At 20.0% G+C, this 17,500-nt stretch overlaps 5 protein-coding genes across 5 annotated transcripts in view; 2 read left to right on the top strand and 3 right to left on the bottom strand.

Moving 5' to 3' along the window:
• Positions 1-63: 63 nt before the first annotated feature.
• On the top strand, positions 64-1,071 carry PF3D7_0516400 (phosducin-like protein 1, putative; the record flags this gene model as incomplete). Its single annotated transcript, XM_001351685.1, has 1 exon — positions 64-1,071. One exon carries the CDS (start codon positions 64-66, stop codon positions 1,069-1,071), a length of 1,008 nt encoding a protein of 335 aa, XP_001351721.1.
• A 474-nt stretch (positions 1,072-1,545) lies between these two features.
• On the bottom strand, positions 1,546-3,591 carry PF3D7_0516300 (tRNA pseudouridine synthase, putative; the record flags this gene model as incomplete). Its single annotated transcript, XM_001351684.1, has 1 exon — positions 1,546-3,591. The coding sequence occupies one exon, from the start codon at positions 3,589-3,591 to the stop codon at positions 1,546-1,548; it is 2,046 nt and encodes a 681-aa protein (XP_001351720.1).
• Positions 3,592-5,886: 2,295 nt separating this feature from the next.
• On the top strand, positions 5,887-6,692 carry PF3D7_0516200 (40S ribosomal protein S11; the record flags this gene model as incomplete). Its single annotated transcript, XM_001351683.1, has 3 exons — positions 5,887-6,058; positions 6,301-6,478; positions 6,587-6,692. The coding sequence occupies 3 exons, from the start codon at positions 5,887-5,889 to the stop codon at positions 6,690-6,692; spliced, it is 456 nt and encodes a 151-aa protein (XP_001351719.1).
• A 947-nt stretch (positions 6,693-7,639) lies between these two features.
• Positions 7,640-15,015, bottom strand: PF3D7_0516100 (cation-transporting ATPase 1; the record flags this gene model as incomplete). Its single annotated transcript, XM_001351682.1, has 2 exons — positions 7,640-7,977; positions 8,151-15,015. 2 exons carry the CDS (start codon positions 15,013-15,015, stop codon positions 7,640-7,642), a joined length of 7,203 nt encoding a protein of 2,400 aa, XP_001351718.1.
• A 568-nt stretch (positions 15,016-15,583) lies between these two features.
• The window catches only part of PF3D7_0516000 (RAP protein, putative), a gene marked incomplete at both ends in the record, with an annotated part of 3,367 nt that continues 1,450 nt past the window's right edge, over positions 15,584-17,500 (bottom strand). Inside the window, 2 exons of the mRNA XM_001351681.1 lie at positions 15,584-15,682; positions 15,795-17,500. The exon at positions 15,795-17,500 is cut by the window's right edge and continues 1,450 nt beyond it. Of these exons, the coding sequence (XP_001351717.1) occupies positions 15,584-15,682; positions 15,795-17,500 (1,805 nt within the window). The remainder of the gene's footprint in view (positions 15,683-15,794) is intronic.

Below are 17,500 nucleotides of genomic sequence, written 5' to 3'. Positions count from 1 at the left end.
ATATATATATATATATATTCATATTAACCACGTATATATATTTTTTTTATTTTTTATTTGTCCATGTCGACGACCAACCCTACGAGAGAAACAACCGAATGGGATGACCTGCAAAGAAAATTCGGGAACTTACCGCCACTTCCAAAAGAAATAAAAGAAGAAGAAATATATCTAGAAAATCTTGAAAAACTTGAAGAGGAAAATATTTTAGATAAGAAAAATTTGAATGAACTAAATGATATTGAAGAGAAATGTATAGACGATGAATATTTAAAGATTATCGAAAAATATAAAAATGATAGAATTAATGAAATCAATCGTATGAAAGCTGAAGATATATATGGTGAGGTTTTTGAAATATCAAAAGAAAACTTCCTTACAGATATTAATGAGGCAAGTAAAAAAAACCCACTCAATAATAATAATAATGATGATGATGATAATAATAATGATGATAATAATAATAATTATAATAGTGATAATTATAATAGTGATAATTATAATAATAAACAATCAAAAAGAAAACCGAAAGGAACTCATGTCCTTTTACATTTATATTCAGAGAATGTTATTTCTTGTAAAGTATTAAATAATATTTTAAAAGAATTAGCACAAAAACATAAATATATAAAATTTACCAAAGGTATATATAATCGTATCATAGAAAATTACCCCGAAAATAAATTACCAACCATTTTAATTTATTATAATGGTACATGTATTCATCAAATATGTAATGTATTAGATCATATCAAAGGTGGATTAAATAATTTAAATATGCCAACTTTTGAAAAGTTTATAAATAAATATCATATCTTTAGGACATGTCATAATAACATGTACAATTCTAAAGATAATAACAGTGATAATTATGATGATGAGGATGAATTAAACAAAAAAAATATACGAACACAAAAACAATATACATCTTTTAATATGTTTTATAATAAAAATAAGGGAAATCAACACTATGATAACTCAGATAATTCGTCTGTGGAAGATAAAGAAATTCATTCAAGAGGATATGCCTCATCATATTTGGACAGCAAATTAAGGTTAAACAAGTTTTAAAACAAAACAAAAAAAAAATAATAATAAATAAATAAAAAAATAATAATAATAAATAAATAAATAATAATAATAAATAAATAAATAACCAAACAAAGAAATAATATATAATGTACAATATATATCATATGGTACATATATATTATTTATAATAACAAAAAAAAAAAAAATAATCAATAATAAATTCAAAAAAATTTATGTTGTCTTTTTTTCGTAATCATACATATATTTATATATATATATCATATATGTTTACCTCTCCATTTATTTATATATTTATAATTTTTTTTTTTTTTTTTTTTTGGTGAAATACATATAAATATGTGTCGCATTATTAAACAAATATATACATATATGTATGAAATTTTTTTTAAATCATAAAACAGTATAAAAATAAGCACACACACAAATATATATTTATTTATATATATATATATATATATTTAGGTACACCTATGAATGATAGTATCAACACATTTAATTTGATATTAAAGCCGAACCTATTAATTTATCCAGTGGCTCTTGTAATAATATTTTATTCAAACATAACCCTTGCGAAGGTGCACACAATTTAACTTTAAGAGGCTTACATAAATGTAATGCATCTCTTACATCTTCTACATTTAAAAGACCAACACCGACTTGGACTAGTGTACCTACAATAATTCTAATCATATGATATAAAAATCGATCCCCCTGTATAACAAATTGATATAAATTATTTTTTAACTCATATACATCTAAAAAATGAATCGTACAGAAAGTATTGATTTTTCTTAATTTCTCTGTTCCTTTTAAGGTTCCACGAAAACATTCAAAATTATGATGGCCGATAAATAACTTGGCACATTCTTTTATTTTATTAATATCACATGGTATTACTGACCTTATTTCTTTTTCTTTATTTATTATCTTCATGCTGTGGCTTATGTCGTTATATGAACTTTTCATATTTTTATGGTAAAAAGAGGGAGGATCATTACTAGGTGATATGTTATCATTAGGTAGATCATTACTAGGGGATATGTTATCATTAGGTAGATCATTACTAGGGGATATGTTATCATTAGGTAAATCATTACTAAGGCATATATTATCATTAGGTAGATCATTACTAAGGCATATATTATCATTAGGTAGATCATTACTAAGGCATATGTTATCATTAGGTAGATCATTACTAAGGCATATGTTATCATTAGGTAGATCATTACTAAGGCATATATTATCATTAGGTAGATCATTACTAAGGCATATGTTATCATTAGGTGGATCATTACTACTAGATATATGATTAGTAGATATATTTTCACAATCTAAACAATTTTGTTTCTCATCTGACAAATTTTCGTCATCATATGTTCCATTAGGAATATAATTTTCGCCAAAGAGAAGACTTAACTCATCATCATAAATATATTTTAAATCTTCTTCTTTTTTGTTAGCTATATATAAGGCCTTCCTACCATTTTTGTCTCCTGGTGTTGTACAGGTCTGTTGTGCATTATGTATACTATTCGGTGTTCCTTCCTTCTTATGTTTATTTGTTTTTTTTGATAAGAAGAAAAACCTTGGATCGTCATAAAGCTGCCATGCATAATTTCTTTCTAAGGGTTGACTAGGATTTCTAATATCTAAATTATAAGTATAAATTTTTCCAGAATTATGAAATCTAATATTGAAATGATCATGTGGGCTTTTTAGGACAGCTAATATTTTTATATCTTTATTTAATAGACTGTTCAATGATCTTTTTATGTGTTCCATATCACCATCACATGGTGGTTCTTTTTCATATGATATATATTGACAAATATATTCTTTCGCATGTACACCTTTATCCGTTCTACTAACTCCTATAAATTCAAAGGGTTTATTATTTATAATACCATTTACATTATTTTGGTTATAATCATTATGATGAGCATTATTATAATTATCTGTATCACCAACTTTATAACTATTACAAATATGCTCATTATTATTATTATTGTGAATATATTTATACCCATGTAATTTTAATATACAATCCAAAATATTATTCTGAACAGTACTATATTTTTTTCTTTCGATATTTTTTTGACGCTCTGTTTTTTTTTTATTTTTATAATTTTGTAGAGCATTCAAATATACTTCACTACTATTTTCTAATCCTGTCCAACCATTATAATTCGTACCATCATAATTAACTATTAGAAGTAAGTTTGTTAACTTCTTACGATTCGAAAAAATAAATGAACTGTTATCCTTAGATACATTTACACTATTATTTTGTTGTTCCATTCTATTGACATTATCATTATGATCGCAAAATAATTTCATTTTTTTATTCTTATTTTTTTTATTTTCTATTTTATTTAATTTTGATTTAATAAAATAAATTCCATTTATATTGTTAGACTTTTTTAATATGAATGGTTTATTTTTTATATTTTTCTTAAATATTTTCTTAGCGTTGATGGATAATTTTAAAAAAAAAAAAATTAAGCTTACACAAACAAGTAGTGGAAAAAATTTATTCATATTATTATATTATATTATATATGCACATTATACATGATAAAAAAAAAAAAAAAAAAATAGATCAATTAAAAAAAATATATATTTTTTTTTTGGACTGGCTACATTTTATTTTATGATAAATTGCAAAAAAATTAATACAGTTGAAAAATATACCACATGATAAGTTGACATTTACTTATTTTATTATATCTTGGTATTTTTTTTTTTTTTTTTTGGTTCTCTAAATGTACCACAAAAAATATAAAAATTAAATTATATATATATATATATATATATATATACATATATTTATATTTATATTTATATTTTTAAATTACATTTTAATTTGTTTTATTAGGAGAATATTATTCCATTCTCTAAAAATAGGACAAAAAAAAAAAAAAAAAAATATATCTATCTATATAATATATATATTAACCGGTACTTTTTAAAAAAGCATAACATTCATTTATTTCTACATAATAAATATATCTACATCATAATAATAACATAATCATAGTAGTATTTATAAAGTCACCAAAAGGTCAAAATAAAAATATATATAATATGAGAATAATATATCTATCTATTAACAAAAAAAAAAAATTCATGAAATTATTATATATTATACTTTCTTCCTTTTTTTTTTTTTTTGTAAATTCTATAATAACACACTTATAAATATATACCTTAATAATTTTTTTTTTTTTTTTTTTTTTTTTTTTTTGGGGAAATGATGAATATTCTAGAGCCTTGATCAATTATAATATATAAACCTTAAAAAAAAAAAATAAATAATCGATTCATTAAAAAATAATATATTATATATTTATATTTTTACCAATATTACTTTTTTTTTTTTAAGTTCTACATTAAATTATTTAAACAGAATAAAAAAAATTATAATAGTATTTTTTTTTTAAATATATAAAAAAATATTATATTATATTATATAAGTATTTTTTAATAAAGATTAATTATTATCCATATATAATAATATTATTATATATTATATACATATATATTAATATATATATAATAATATATATTATAAAGCAAAGTGATTAAAGAGGTTTTTTTTTTGGGGAGAGGGGGATGTCAAGAAAAAATAGGCTTATAATTATTTATAATATATATATTTATATCCTTATTCATATATTCAAAATAGAGGCAAAAAATTAATATATTATATAATTTATATTATAAAGAATCATATATATATTATTTATAAAAGTATAATATTATTATATAATATATATTAAATGAAAAAATATTAAGACTATATATATATATAAAAATATATATATATAGTACCCCATCCATACAATACATATAATATTATATTTGTTTTTTATTATTAAGAAATATATATATTATATATTATATATAATCCTTTTCGTATTTAATTAAATATGTATACCCTTTTTCTTCTTTTAACTATTATATATACTTTAATATATGCATAATAATTATTATTATATATATATAATATATTTTTATTTTTACCATATCATAAGAAAAAAACAAAAGAAAGATAATAAATTTTATATATATTAATAATAAAAATTAGCATAGGGGGAAAATATAATATTATAATTATATATATTATTTTATATTGTACATACCAAATATTATATATATTATATATATTGTTATTTATATAACATATTTATAATAATGTTATTATTATAAAAACATTTCATTCTTTATCCCTTTTATTTTATTTTATTTTTTTTATATATTATAATAAATATATATATGTAAAATCATATAGTAATAAAATAAATATATTTTATATTTATATATATATAAAATATATATATATGTAATGTGATGAGAAAGAAAAAAACATACATAATAAAATTTTGAATAATCCCCCAAAAAAAAAAAAAAATAATAATAATAATAAAAATTAAATATCCTTTTTTCTAAAAAAATAAAAAAGCATGAGGAAAAAACTATAGAAACAAAAAGAAAAAAAAAAAAATAAATAAAAATAAAATTATTAATATAATAATATTATTTTTATATATATATATTATTTTTTATAATTCAAAATTAATTTAAAAAAAGATATATTTATTTTTTTTTTTATTTATAGAGATATATAATATTATTATATATTTGAACAATTTTTTTTTTTTTTTTTTTTTTTTTTCTATTAAAAGTTTTAATATATAATTGCTTAAAAATTACATAACAAAATTAAAAAGAACAAAAAATATAAACATATAAATATATTATATATATATATATATATATATATATATATTAATACCTTTTTGAATAATTATTTAAATTACATAAAAAATAAAAATGGCATCAAAAAAAGTAAAAACACCTCAACCTGAAACAGCTATTGTTTCTGGTCCTCAACCAAAAGAAGGAGAATTAGTTTTTGGTGTGGCTCATATTTTTGCATCTTTTAACGATACATTTATACACGTAACAGATTTAAGTGGAAGAGAAACTTTAGTTAGAATTACAGGTAATAATATATGTGAATAAATAAATATAAACATAAATATATAACATATATATATATATAACATATATATATAACATATGTATATAAATTTATGTTTATGTTTATTTTTTTTTATTTTTTTTTATTTTTTTTTATTTTTTTTTTTTTTATGTTCAAACGAGTTATTGTTTATTCTGTATTATATATATGCATAATGTATATTATAATAAAAATATAACATTTTAATAATCTTCGTTTTATAGGTGGAATGAAAGTTAAAGCTGATAGAGATGAATCTAGTCCATACGCTGCTATGATGGCTGCTCAAGATGTAGCTGCAAGGCTAAAAGAATTAGGAGTTACAGCTATCCATATTAAACTAAGAGCCTCCGGTGGTACTAAATCTAAGACCCCTGGTCCAGGAGCCCAATCAGCCTTAAGGTAAAAATAGTATATATATATATATATATATATATATATGTATTTATTTATTTATTTATTTATTTATATTATATTATATTTATTTTATTTTCCTTTGTTATTATATAGAGCTTTAGCACGTTCCGGATTAAAAATAGGAAGAATTGAAGATGTAACTCCCATCCCAACAGATTCTACAAGAAAAAAGTCTGGAAGAAGAGGAAGACGTTTATAAATGTATTTATATTTTTTCATTTTTATAAAAAAAAGAAATATCAAGCCTGTATATTTGTATATAGGACTTTTTCTTTCTTTCTTTTTTTTTTTTTTTTTTTTTTAAACTTCAATTGATATAAATATAAATATATATATATATATATATATTATATATTATATATATATGTGTGTATATATTTATTTATTCATTTATATATATTATAAAACATTTTGTTTTTACAACTTAAAAATAATATATAATATATATTCCTTCCCATATGTTCTAACGGATCCCTCTCACCACCATTCCTCCCAAAAAAAAGAAAAAAAAGAAAAAAAAAAAAAAATTATAGGGTATATATATGTTTATTGTCTAAATTATTGTTTAACAATTAAGTATATACTTTATTTTTTATTTTAATTTTTTTTTATTTTTTTTCTTTATAAAATTTGAACATTTAATAAAAGAATAATTGTATACAAATTCGTTATTATTTATATATTATTTATATATTATTTATATATTATTTATATATTATTTATATTTTATTTATTATTTTTTTTTTTTTTTTTTTTTTTTTTTTAACACTCAGTAGTAATTATCTCTTACTTTTGTAATTTTAAAAAAAAAATTTATCTCTTTAAAATTATTTAATTCACAAAGAAACAAAAGAAAACAAAAATGTAAATGAGTTCAAATGTAATAAAATTATTACATATATATATATATATATATATATATATTTATTTATTTATTTAAATATGTATTTCTTTTTATTTTTTTATAAATAAAAATATAAATGTCTACATAATTACGTAGGTGTAACATACTGTTTAATATACGTTGATATCATTACAAAAATGAGGATACAAAAAAAAAAAAAAAAATTAAATAATAACAAAATGAATAATACATACATATATATAAATATATATATATATATATATATATATATATATATTTGCCTAATTACAAGTTACGAAAACATTTGTAGTATCCAGTTCTTGGGGCGAACAAAAAATACTACTCATGTGATTGTGATTATATTTCTTTTGAATTTCCCTTTTCTCAAAATATTTTATAATATACTTTTCATATGAATAGGAACATAGGAAATTAAAAAACAAAATGAAAAATAAAAATATACGAAAATAAAAAGGAAACGTAATTAAACTTAGATACTGTTTGAGTAAGTCGATGATCCAACCTACTAAAAATATTTCTGAGGAAAAAAAGGTAATACAAGTATTCATAAGAAGTAAAAAGGACATCCAAATTATAAAGGCAATGTTTGTAAACACACCTGAAAAGTGAAAGTATGCAACATTAATACATACATATATATATATTTATTTTTTTTTATGTATATTCATACGATAGAAAAACACTACATAGACACACACATTCTTATTTTTTTCTATCTTTTCTAAATTGTCAACATATCCAAAAAAAAAAAAAAAAAAAAAAAAAACTTACTCTTTCTCCACTCATTCTTTATATTTAAAGATATACACATAAACAAATTTTGAAAAGAGCAAAGAATATATAAGAGTGTATTTTGTGCCTTATATAAATACGTATCATCCGATTTTTCCTTCATGACTTTATTTTTGTCATATTTATAAAATGATAGATTCATTAACAAAACTAAAGAAATCATAACAAAAAACAACTGAATAATTATTTGACCATATATACTTATCAATATTGGAAAAGAAAATAATTTTCCAATGGGTATATTTTTTGATAATTTTTCGCTAGCTGATGTCCAACACATAAAAATAGATAAAGGTAGTATAGTTACAATATCTATAAAGATGTACTGATTATCTGTTAATTTATTAGAAATTGAATATAGTATTAGAACCTGAGAACATTGCATAATAGAATATAAAGATATAAATTTAAATAATTGAAAAGAATTTACTAAAGATGCTCTACCTTCAATCAATATATGAACTATACTATGAAGACATAATTTATTAGATGTAAAAGAAGAGCATATAGATGATTCATTATTATTACATAATGATATTCCTATGTCTGCGCATGATAATGCTAAACAATCATTAGCTCCATCACCACACATTCCAACATATGAATTATTTGGTAATTTCTTTAAAGATAAAATTAAATCACTCTTATCCTTAGGTTTCATTCTAGCATATACAGTACACGTTCTTAATATATATTCATATATGGATAATTTTATATTTTTAATATCAGTATATTTATGACATATATTCCTTTTACATTTATCTACCAGTAAATGTTCTAAAAATCGATTTATTTTATTTTTTAATATGTTATTATTATTGTTCATATAAATGTTTTTATTCTTTTTTTTACTACATCCATATTGTGTACCTCTATACATATCGGTCAAATTATACATATGTCTATCATAAACATTATCATTTTTTAACATATACCCTTTATTATTAACTATTCTATATTTATTTTTTAATGATGAATAATCCTTTTTGAAACCATGTGTACACATATTTAATATAATATGTCCTTTGGAGGTATTATTTACATGATTCATTTTATATCTTTTTATATTTTTCTTATTCTTTTTTTCTTTCAACTTATGTCTTCTGATTATATTGGAAAAGAACTTGAGAAATTTTTTTGACGACCCACTAAGCAAAACACTTTTGGCATGTGTTAAAATGTTCTTTTTATTATATATATTATTTTTATTATATATATTATTTTTATTATATATATAATTTTTATTACATATATAATTTTTATTACATATACTATTTTTATTATATATATAATTTTTATTATATATATAATTTTTATTATATACATTATTGTCATCATTTTTTATAATATAAAAAGACAGAATTAAATTTGAAAAAATAGCAAATTGTTCACTTAGGGAATGAATAAAATTTCGTGTTTTTATAGATTCCATTTGATAAGAATAATTTATATCTTTAATTCTTGGTAACTCTACCTTTTTATAATTATCATGTTTTAATAAACAATGCTGTAAATATTTCTTTTTTTCATAATAAATATATTTTTTTAGATTATAAAAAAGTGAATTTTTTTTTTTTCTTAGATTTGTACAACTATCAGGATAATAATAATTTTTATGATGTACATATTTGTATTTACTCAAATATATGTTGTTACTTGTATATGTATTAAAAGTAATATTATCATTAGATTCATTCTTTCTTATATGTTTCATTTTATTTTTCAAAGGTAATTTTTTTTCTTTACTATTATTTTTATTATTATTATTATTATTTCCAATTAAATGTACTTCATCTATATCATAATAATTGTTCATATATTTTTTCTTTTTATATAAATTATGAATTAGGTTGTATAATAATTTTTGTTGAATTTTATACAACAATTTGTTGAAGCACATATATTCCTTATTCATTCGTTTTACAAATGTATCTATGATATTATAATGATAATATAAATTACTATTATGATTATTTATTATATTTTTAATTTTTTTATGTTTCTTTTTCATTATATAATGTACTATATTTTTACATTCTTCATAATATGGTAAATGAAATGAATAAAATTTTTTTTTTAAAAATATAAATGCTTTTCCTGTCAAAACAATATTTACGTTTCTTGGATCTTTATTAATTAATATATCACATAATTTATCAAATTGAATATCATTGGTTCTATGCTCATATAATGTTGATATGTTTTTATAATTTTTATCTTTTTTATTTTCTTTTTTGTATAAAAAGTTGTTCCTATATAATATACTATTATTATATGTACATTTATGGTATTCTGTGGGACAATAATCCAAATTATAATTATCACCATATATATTATCATAAGTATTTATATTATCACCATTTATATTATCACCATTTATATTATCACCATATATATTATCACCATTTATATTATCACCATTTATATTATCACCATTTATATTATCACCATATATATTATCACCACATATATTATCACCATATATATTATCACCACATATATTATCACCACATATATTATCACCACATATATTATCACTATTCATTTGTGATTGAATAGATGTAAATTCATTATCTATACATGTCTTATCATGACCTTTTAAATATGTATCATTTTTATGATTATACCAAACTAACTTTTTCTTCTGTTTGTTATTTTTACCAACAACAGGTATTACATCTCCAATAATTATAGATTCTACATTTGAATTAATGATTCCACATTTCTTTGCGACATGTATCGATGTTAACACATTATCACCTGTTGACATAATGCACTGACATCCGGATGTTTGTAAATTATGTATAATATCAGGGGCATTTTTTTCCATATTATTTGTAAATATTAAGAACCCCAAAAAATGCAAATTAGATTCTACAAAACTTCGTTTAACATTTAATAGGTTTATATTTTTTGACTTTACTCTTTTATAAGATATGCTTAATATTCTCATACCTTGTTTTGTATATTTATTTAATATTTCATCATAATTATTTGGTATTTTACTTTTTAAGCACAACTCTTTTATTTTTTCTGGACTACCTTTACAAAAAATATTATAATAATAATTATTATTATTATTATCATCATTATTGTCATCATTATTATTATCATCATTATTATTATCATCATTATTATCATCATCATTATTATTATCATCATCATTATTATCATCATTATTATTACCATATGTACTTTTCACTATTACACTCATCCTTTGTAATCTACTTTGAAATTCAAATCTTTTTAAAATATTATAAGATACCAAATTATTATTCAAATGGCATCTCTCATCATTTGCACCAATATTTTTATCACCATCGATTTTTTGAAAATCATAAGAACAATTTTTTTTTTTTTCTTTTATAATAAAAGAATTATTATTTATTAACATATCACAGTTAGTAAAATTAAACATCAATATTTCTAAGACATCTCCCATTATTTTATTGTTTACTTTACTTAATGTATGACAACAAGCTAATGCTTCAAAAAGGAGAGGATAATTAATTTTTATATGTTCACTTATATTATTATAACTTTTATTCTTTTCAGGAGGTATATTAAATGAATTATCTTTATTTATATTATGATATTCTAATCTATGATAAGTATCATTACAATTGTTACAATTATAATCACAAGGATAATCATAATTATAATCATTATCACAATTCATATGATAAATGTTGGTATCTACACCAACTTGATTTTTTATAGTTTTGCCCATCAATTCATTTTTTGAATATTTTCCCATTAATTCATTTTTTGAATATTTTCCCATCAATTCATTTTTTGAATATTTTCCCATCAATTCATTTTTTGAATATTTTCCCATCAATTCATTTTTTGAATATTTTCCCATTAATTCATTTTTTGAATATTTTCCCATCAATTCATTTTTTATAGTTTTGCCCATCAATTCATTTTTTGAATATTTTCCCATCAATTCATTTTTTGAATATTTTCCCATCAATTCATTTTTCGAATTTATGTCCATGTTCTTTTTATTTATATCACATAAATGATCAATATTGTAATACTCACAATACGCATCCTTCGTTTCAGAGTTTAATAAATATGAAGAACATGTGCTATCATTTATATGCAGATCATTACAATACGTATTATTTGTATAATATTCCTTTTTTTTTTCTTTTATGTAATGATCTTTTAATAGACAGCTTTTTATAGTTTGTACTAAAAAATTCGAACGTTCTTTTGTTATACTTTTTTTTTTTGAAGATGTATGTAAATTTTTCATATTATCCTTAATATAATATTCTGATATAATAGAATTCTTATTATGTATCATATTATCATCCTTAGAGTGAATATAAGATTCTGTATTCATTTCCTTTATATGGATAAAATCACTTAACATATTTTTATTCTTTTTATTTTGTGTTATGATTCCAATAAATTGTAAATTATTTTCTGTTAATGTACCTGTTTTATCAAATACCATGGTATTTATTTGTCCTGCTATATTTATTTTATGTGGACATAAACAAGATATAGAAAATTTCTTTTTTAGTCTACTTATAGCTATACTAATACCCACTGTTAAAGTTGTGGGCAAAGCTGGGGGTATAGCATCTGTTATAATATCTAAACATTTAATTATAATATGATTTGTATATTCGTTATTACTTAATGTTATATATAAAAGAATGAATACACTAAAGAAAGCATATATAATTAATATAATTAAAAATTTATAAGAATCATTAATTAAATTCAATTCTTTCTTTTTATGATATAATATATTATTAACTATCTTTCCTTTTGTTGTAATAAATCCTGTTTTTATAACTAACCCTAGAATTCGGTTTTCTTCTTTATTATTATATTTTATTTTATTTATATTATATAATGATAAAACATATGTACCTCCATATAACATATATTTATTTATATCTTCATTACTATATATAATTTTATTTTTTTGTGAAATAGCTTCTACCTTTTTTAAAAGACAATCATATATATATCTATGCTTATTGTTATACTCTAAATTATTGGTATCTTTATTATAATAATTAATATTTCTTTGATTAAATTTATGTTTCATATTATTTACATCATCTTCAAAAATGTTGACGCCTATTTTGTCGTCATATAATAAATCATTACTATTAATATATGTTCCTTTTACAAAGTTTAAATTGTTAATTTTTTTTTTTTTTTTATTATTATTATTATTATTATAATCCATTTTGTTATTTTTCATATGTACATCATCATATGTGTTATTAATATAACACAACTTGTTCATACTACACAAATCATGTGTATTACTTTTATATTCCCTATCCTTTTTCCCCAACGTTTCTTCGATCAAATGATTACGCTTGATCATATTAATACTAGCATGATTATTATAAATACGAAGGTAATCATCCTTTTCATCGTTACTCTCATATTTATTATTTTTATTTATAATAGCATTTCCTTCAAAAGGTAACTGCTCTTTATGTATAGGAACAGATTCTCCTGTTAACATATGTTCGGACATGGTTACAGAGCCAGATAATATTATAGTATCACAAGGGATGGTCATGTTATTTTTTATTTCGTATATATCTCCTGGAACTAACTCTGATGAACTAATAATATAAGAAGTATTATATCTATAAACATTTATTGGACATGTATAATTTAACATATTTTTTATTTTTTTCTGATTTTTTATAGTATTCTTCAATTCTAATATTATAGATATACTTGTTATAAATAAAATACTTATTGTATATTCTATGTAGTTATCTAGGCTCCATACTATCATAGCAAATATTTGAAATATAAAAAAGGGATTCATAATTTCTTTAAATAATAATATAATAAATGAATCACTCTTTATGTTCAAATTACATTCACCATATAATATCTTTCGATCGTTTATTAATTTTTCATTTCTTAAACCTGTACACATAAGATGCATATAACTAAAAGGATAATTTATATTGAAATAAAGTTCAACAAAAATGTTTTTTTTTTTTATGTATACATAACGAATATCTAAAAATTCAAATATGTACGTTATACGATTATTATCTTGTAGCCGTGATTTATTATATTCGGTCGTCTCATCAAAAGGTTGATGTGAATTAATGTTTAAATTATTATGGAGGGGAATATTATCAACATGAAGTATTTCATCGCATGGATATATACTATCCTTAAAATTTATATTATCCTTAAAATTTATATGACCACTTAATTTTATATTATCCTTAAGATTTATATGACCACTTAATTTTATATTATCCTTAAGATTTATATGACCACTTAATTTTATATTATCCTTTAAATTTATATGACCACTTAATTTTATATGATCCTTTAAATTTATATTATCCTTTCTTTCATTCATTATGTTCTGATCACGAAACGTATAATCCCTTGAAAAATAATTAAAATTATTTTTGTTTTGCTCCTTATCATTATACATAGAAGACATTGACTGATCCTCAGAAAAGAATACATCATTCATAACATAGCATACATTATGATTAAATTTAATTTTTTTAATTTTCTTTATATATTTATTTCCATCTTTTGTTATTATTAAAACCTTTTCGCATTCATTTAATGTACAAGCTGAATGTAACAATCGAAAATAAAAAATAGGAAACCAGGATAATATTAAAGGTAATAATCCAAGAGATAAGATACAAAACACATAATGAAGTATGGTCACTATTTTTTTTTTTTTTTTTTTATAACATTCTATATAACTAATTCTGTATTCATCATGTATTAAATTATTAGTATGATAATAATAAACTTTATATGTTTCTTTTTTTATGTTATCATGAGGGAAAAAAATATTTTTATACATCTTCAAAAAATATGTATCCACATAAATTTTAAACGATGGAATGAAAAAAAAATATATATATATATATATATATATATATATTTATTATTTTTTTTTTTTTTTTTTTTTTTTTTTTTGTGTATATTTGTATCTTTCTTTATAGAATTAATATTCTTTTCCTTTTCCCTACTAAATGGGAATTTTAAAGGAATACATTTAAACCTTTTATAATATTTTATAAATATGAATTTTTTTATATATGTACTAAATCTATGAGTTCAAACTTATTACACATTATATTATGTTGAATCGTTCTACGTAAAAAAAAAAAATATATATATATATATATATAATATACTTTTTTTTTTTTTTTTTTTTTTTTTTTTTTTTTTAATTTAATTTATTTTTATATAGATATGAAAAAAAAAAAAAAAATTATTCAAACTAATTTTCAAAAACATGTCATATATGTGTACAAGAAAAATTTCCATTAAAAAAAACAATATATATATATATATATATATATATATGTGTATATTTTTTTTTTTTTTTTTTTTTTTTTTTTTTTCATATATATACATAAATTTGATCATATTTGTATAGAATATTGTTTGAAATATTCCGAGAGGAGATTTTTTTTCTGATCAAAATTGAGTTGTAGCCATTCACCAGCGTTAATCGGAATGATCTATAAAGGAAATATATATAAATATATAATCATACATATATATATATATATATATATATACACATACACATATATATATTTATATACATATATATTTTTTTATTTTGATTACCTTCCATCCATGGGCGTGCAAGATTCTCATTTGTAAGGTAACAATTCCAGTATTCATAAAATCCCAAGAAGATTTTTTTAAGGTCCTCATTAAATACTCCTTTCCAAAAATTGATACACCTATTTTAGAAGTTTGATTAAGACAAATATCTATGATATATGGAGAATTATGATAAGGTTCTACATATTGATCAAAGGATATATGAAAAGAGTTTTTTAAAAGATTAATTAATTCATCATGGATTTTATTTTTCATTTTGACAGCATCTTTTTCTTTTTTATAAATGATAAAATTATTTCTTAAGAGTTTACATTTTTCATGAGTACAATATGCATAAAGTGTATCTAAACATGTTATGTTAATTAATGTTTTTGGTATTTCTTTAAAGCAAGAATCAGATATTTGGTGTAATCTTTTAAATGCTTCATTTTCATTTGGATTTCTCTTAAGAAATGTAATATTTAATATTTGATCAAAATTTGTGTGTGTTTTATGATAATTAGCTACTATAAAAGACCATGTAATATTAACAAAACAATTTTTATACATAACATTATTAATAATAGGAACATTATCTTTATTTATTAGATCTATAATTAAATTATATGCACTGTCAAATAATGGTTTATATATTATATTTATATATGCACAACACCATAAAAAAGTAGATATATCAATCAATTTCTTCTTTATTATATCCCATTCTTTATATAATTTTTCAATCAATATTTTATATACCTCTTCATCATATATATTCATTTTAACGATAGACGATAACAATTTTAATACTTGAAATACACTTAATCTATTTAATATATAATTATCTTTAATATATCCAAATAATAGTTCTATGTAATTTCGATGATACCAAGATATTTTACATAAACTTAATATAGGATATATCCACAAACATATATTTTTTGCATTCATCAATTCATTACTTTTCTCATATATAATATCTAAAAAATTATTATATAATATTAATCTTTTATTATATGTACTGAAACATACAATACTATATACTATATCTTCTATATCTAATTTTTCTAAACATTCCATATTTTCATTTATCATTTCATATATTTTATTTACACAAGTTTTTACATGTTCACTGTTCTTTTTATTATATTCCAAATATTTCAGACACTGTATTATTTTTATTATATTATCTTCATATATAGTATTATGAACTGAGTTTTCCATAAACACCTTACTAACACAGCTATTTGCTCCCAAATATGTCGTATCATAAGGTGCGCACATTCTAGAGGAGCTCTCCTTCTTCTTATGTCTTTCAACATTAGTCCACATATCAACAGATGTATTTACATTTGTCGAATTATTTAGATATTGACCTTTTTTTTTTTTTTCTTCCCTTTGTATATTTCCCACACGCATTATGATTTTTTCCGCTATCAAGCCTTTAAGTTCAACATACTTATCATTTTTATTAAAAGCGTTAGTTATTTTTAATAAGAGCTGAACAAAATTTAAATTCATGTTTAATAAGTGTATATATTTGTTTTTAATTATATCTATAGAAAGATCATAAAATTTTGAATATTCTTTACAAAAACGATGAAAACAATAAATCATACATTTTAATTCTTCATAATTGAATTCGTGTATTTTTTTTAAACATAAGAAATATATCTTATCTAAATAATGCTTAGTCCTTAAACTATGTGTAAAACACTGTAAAGTAA

This window comes from Plasmodium falciparum (assembly GCF_000002765.6).
Source record: "Plasmodium falciparum 3D7 genome assembly, chromosome: 5".
NCBI lineage: Eukaryota > Apicomplexa > Aconoidasida > Haemosporida > Plasmodiidae > Plasmodium > Plasmodium falciparum.
This window is presented reverse-complemented; position numbering and strand designations above follow the sequence as displayed.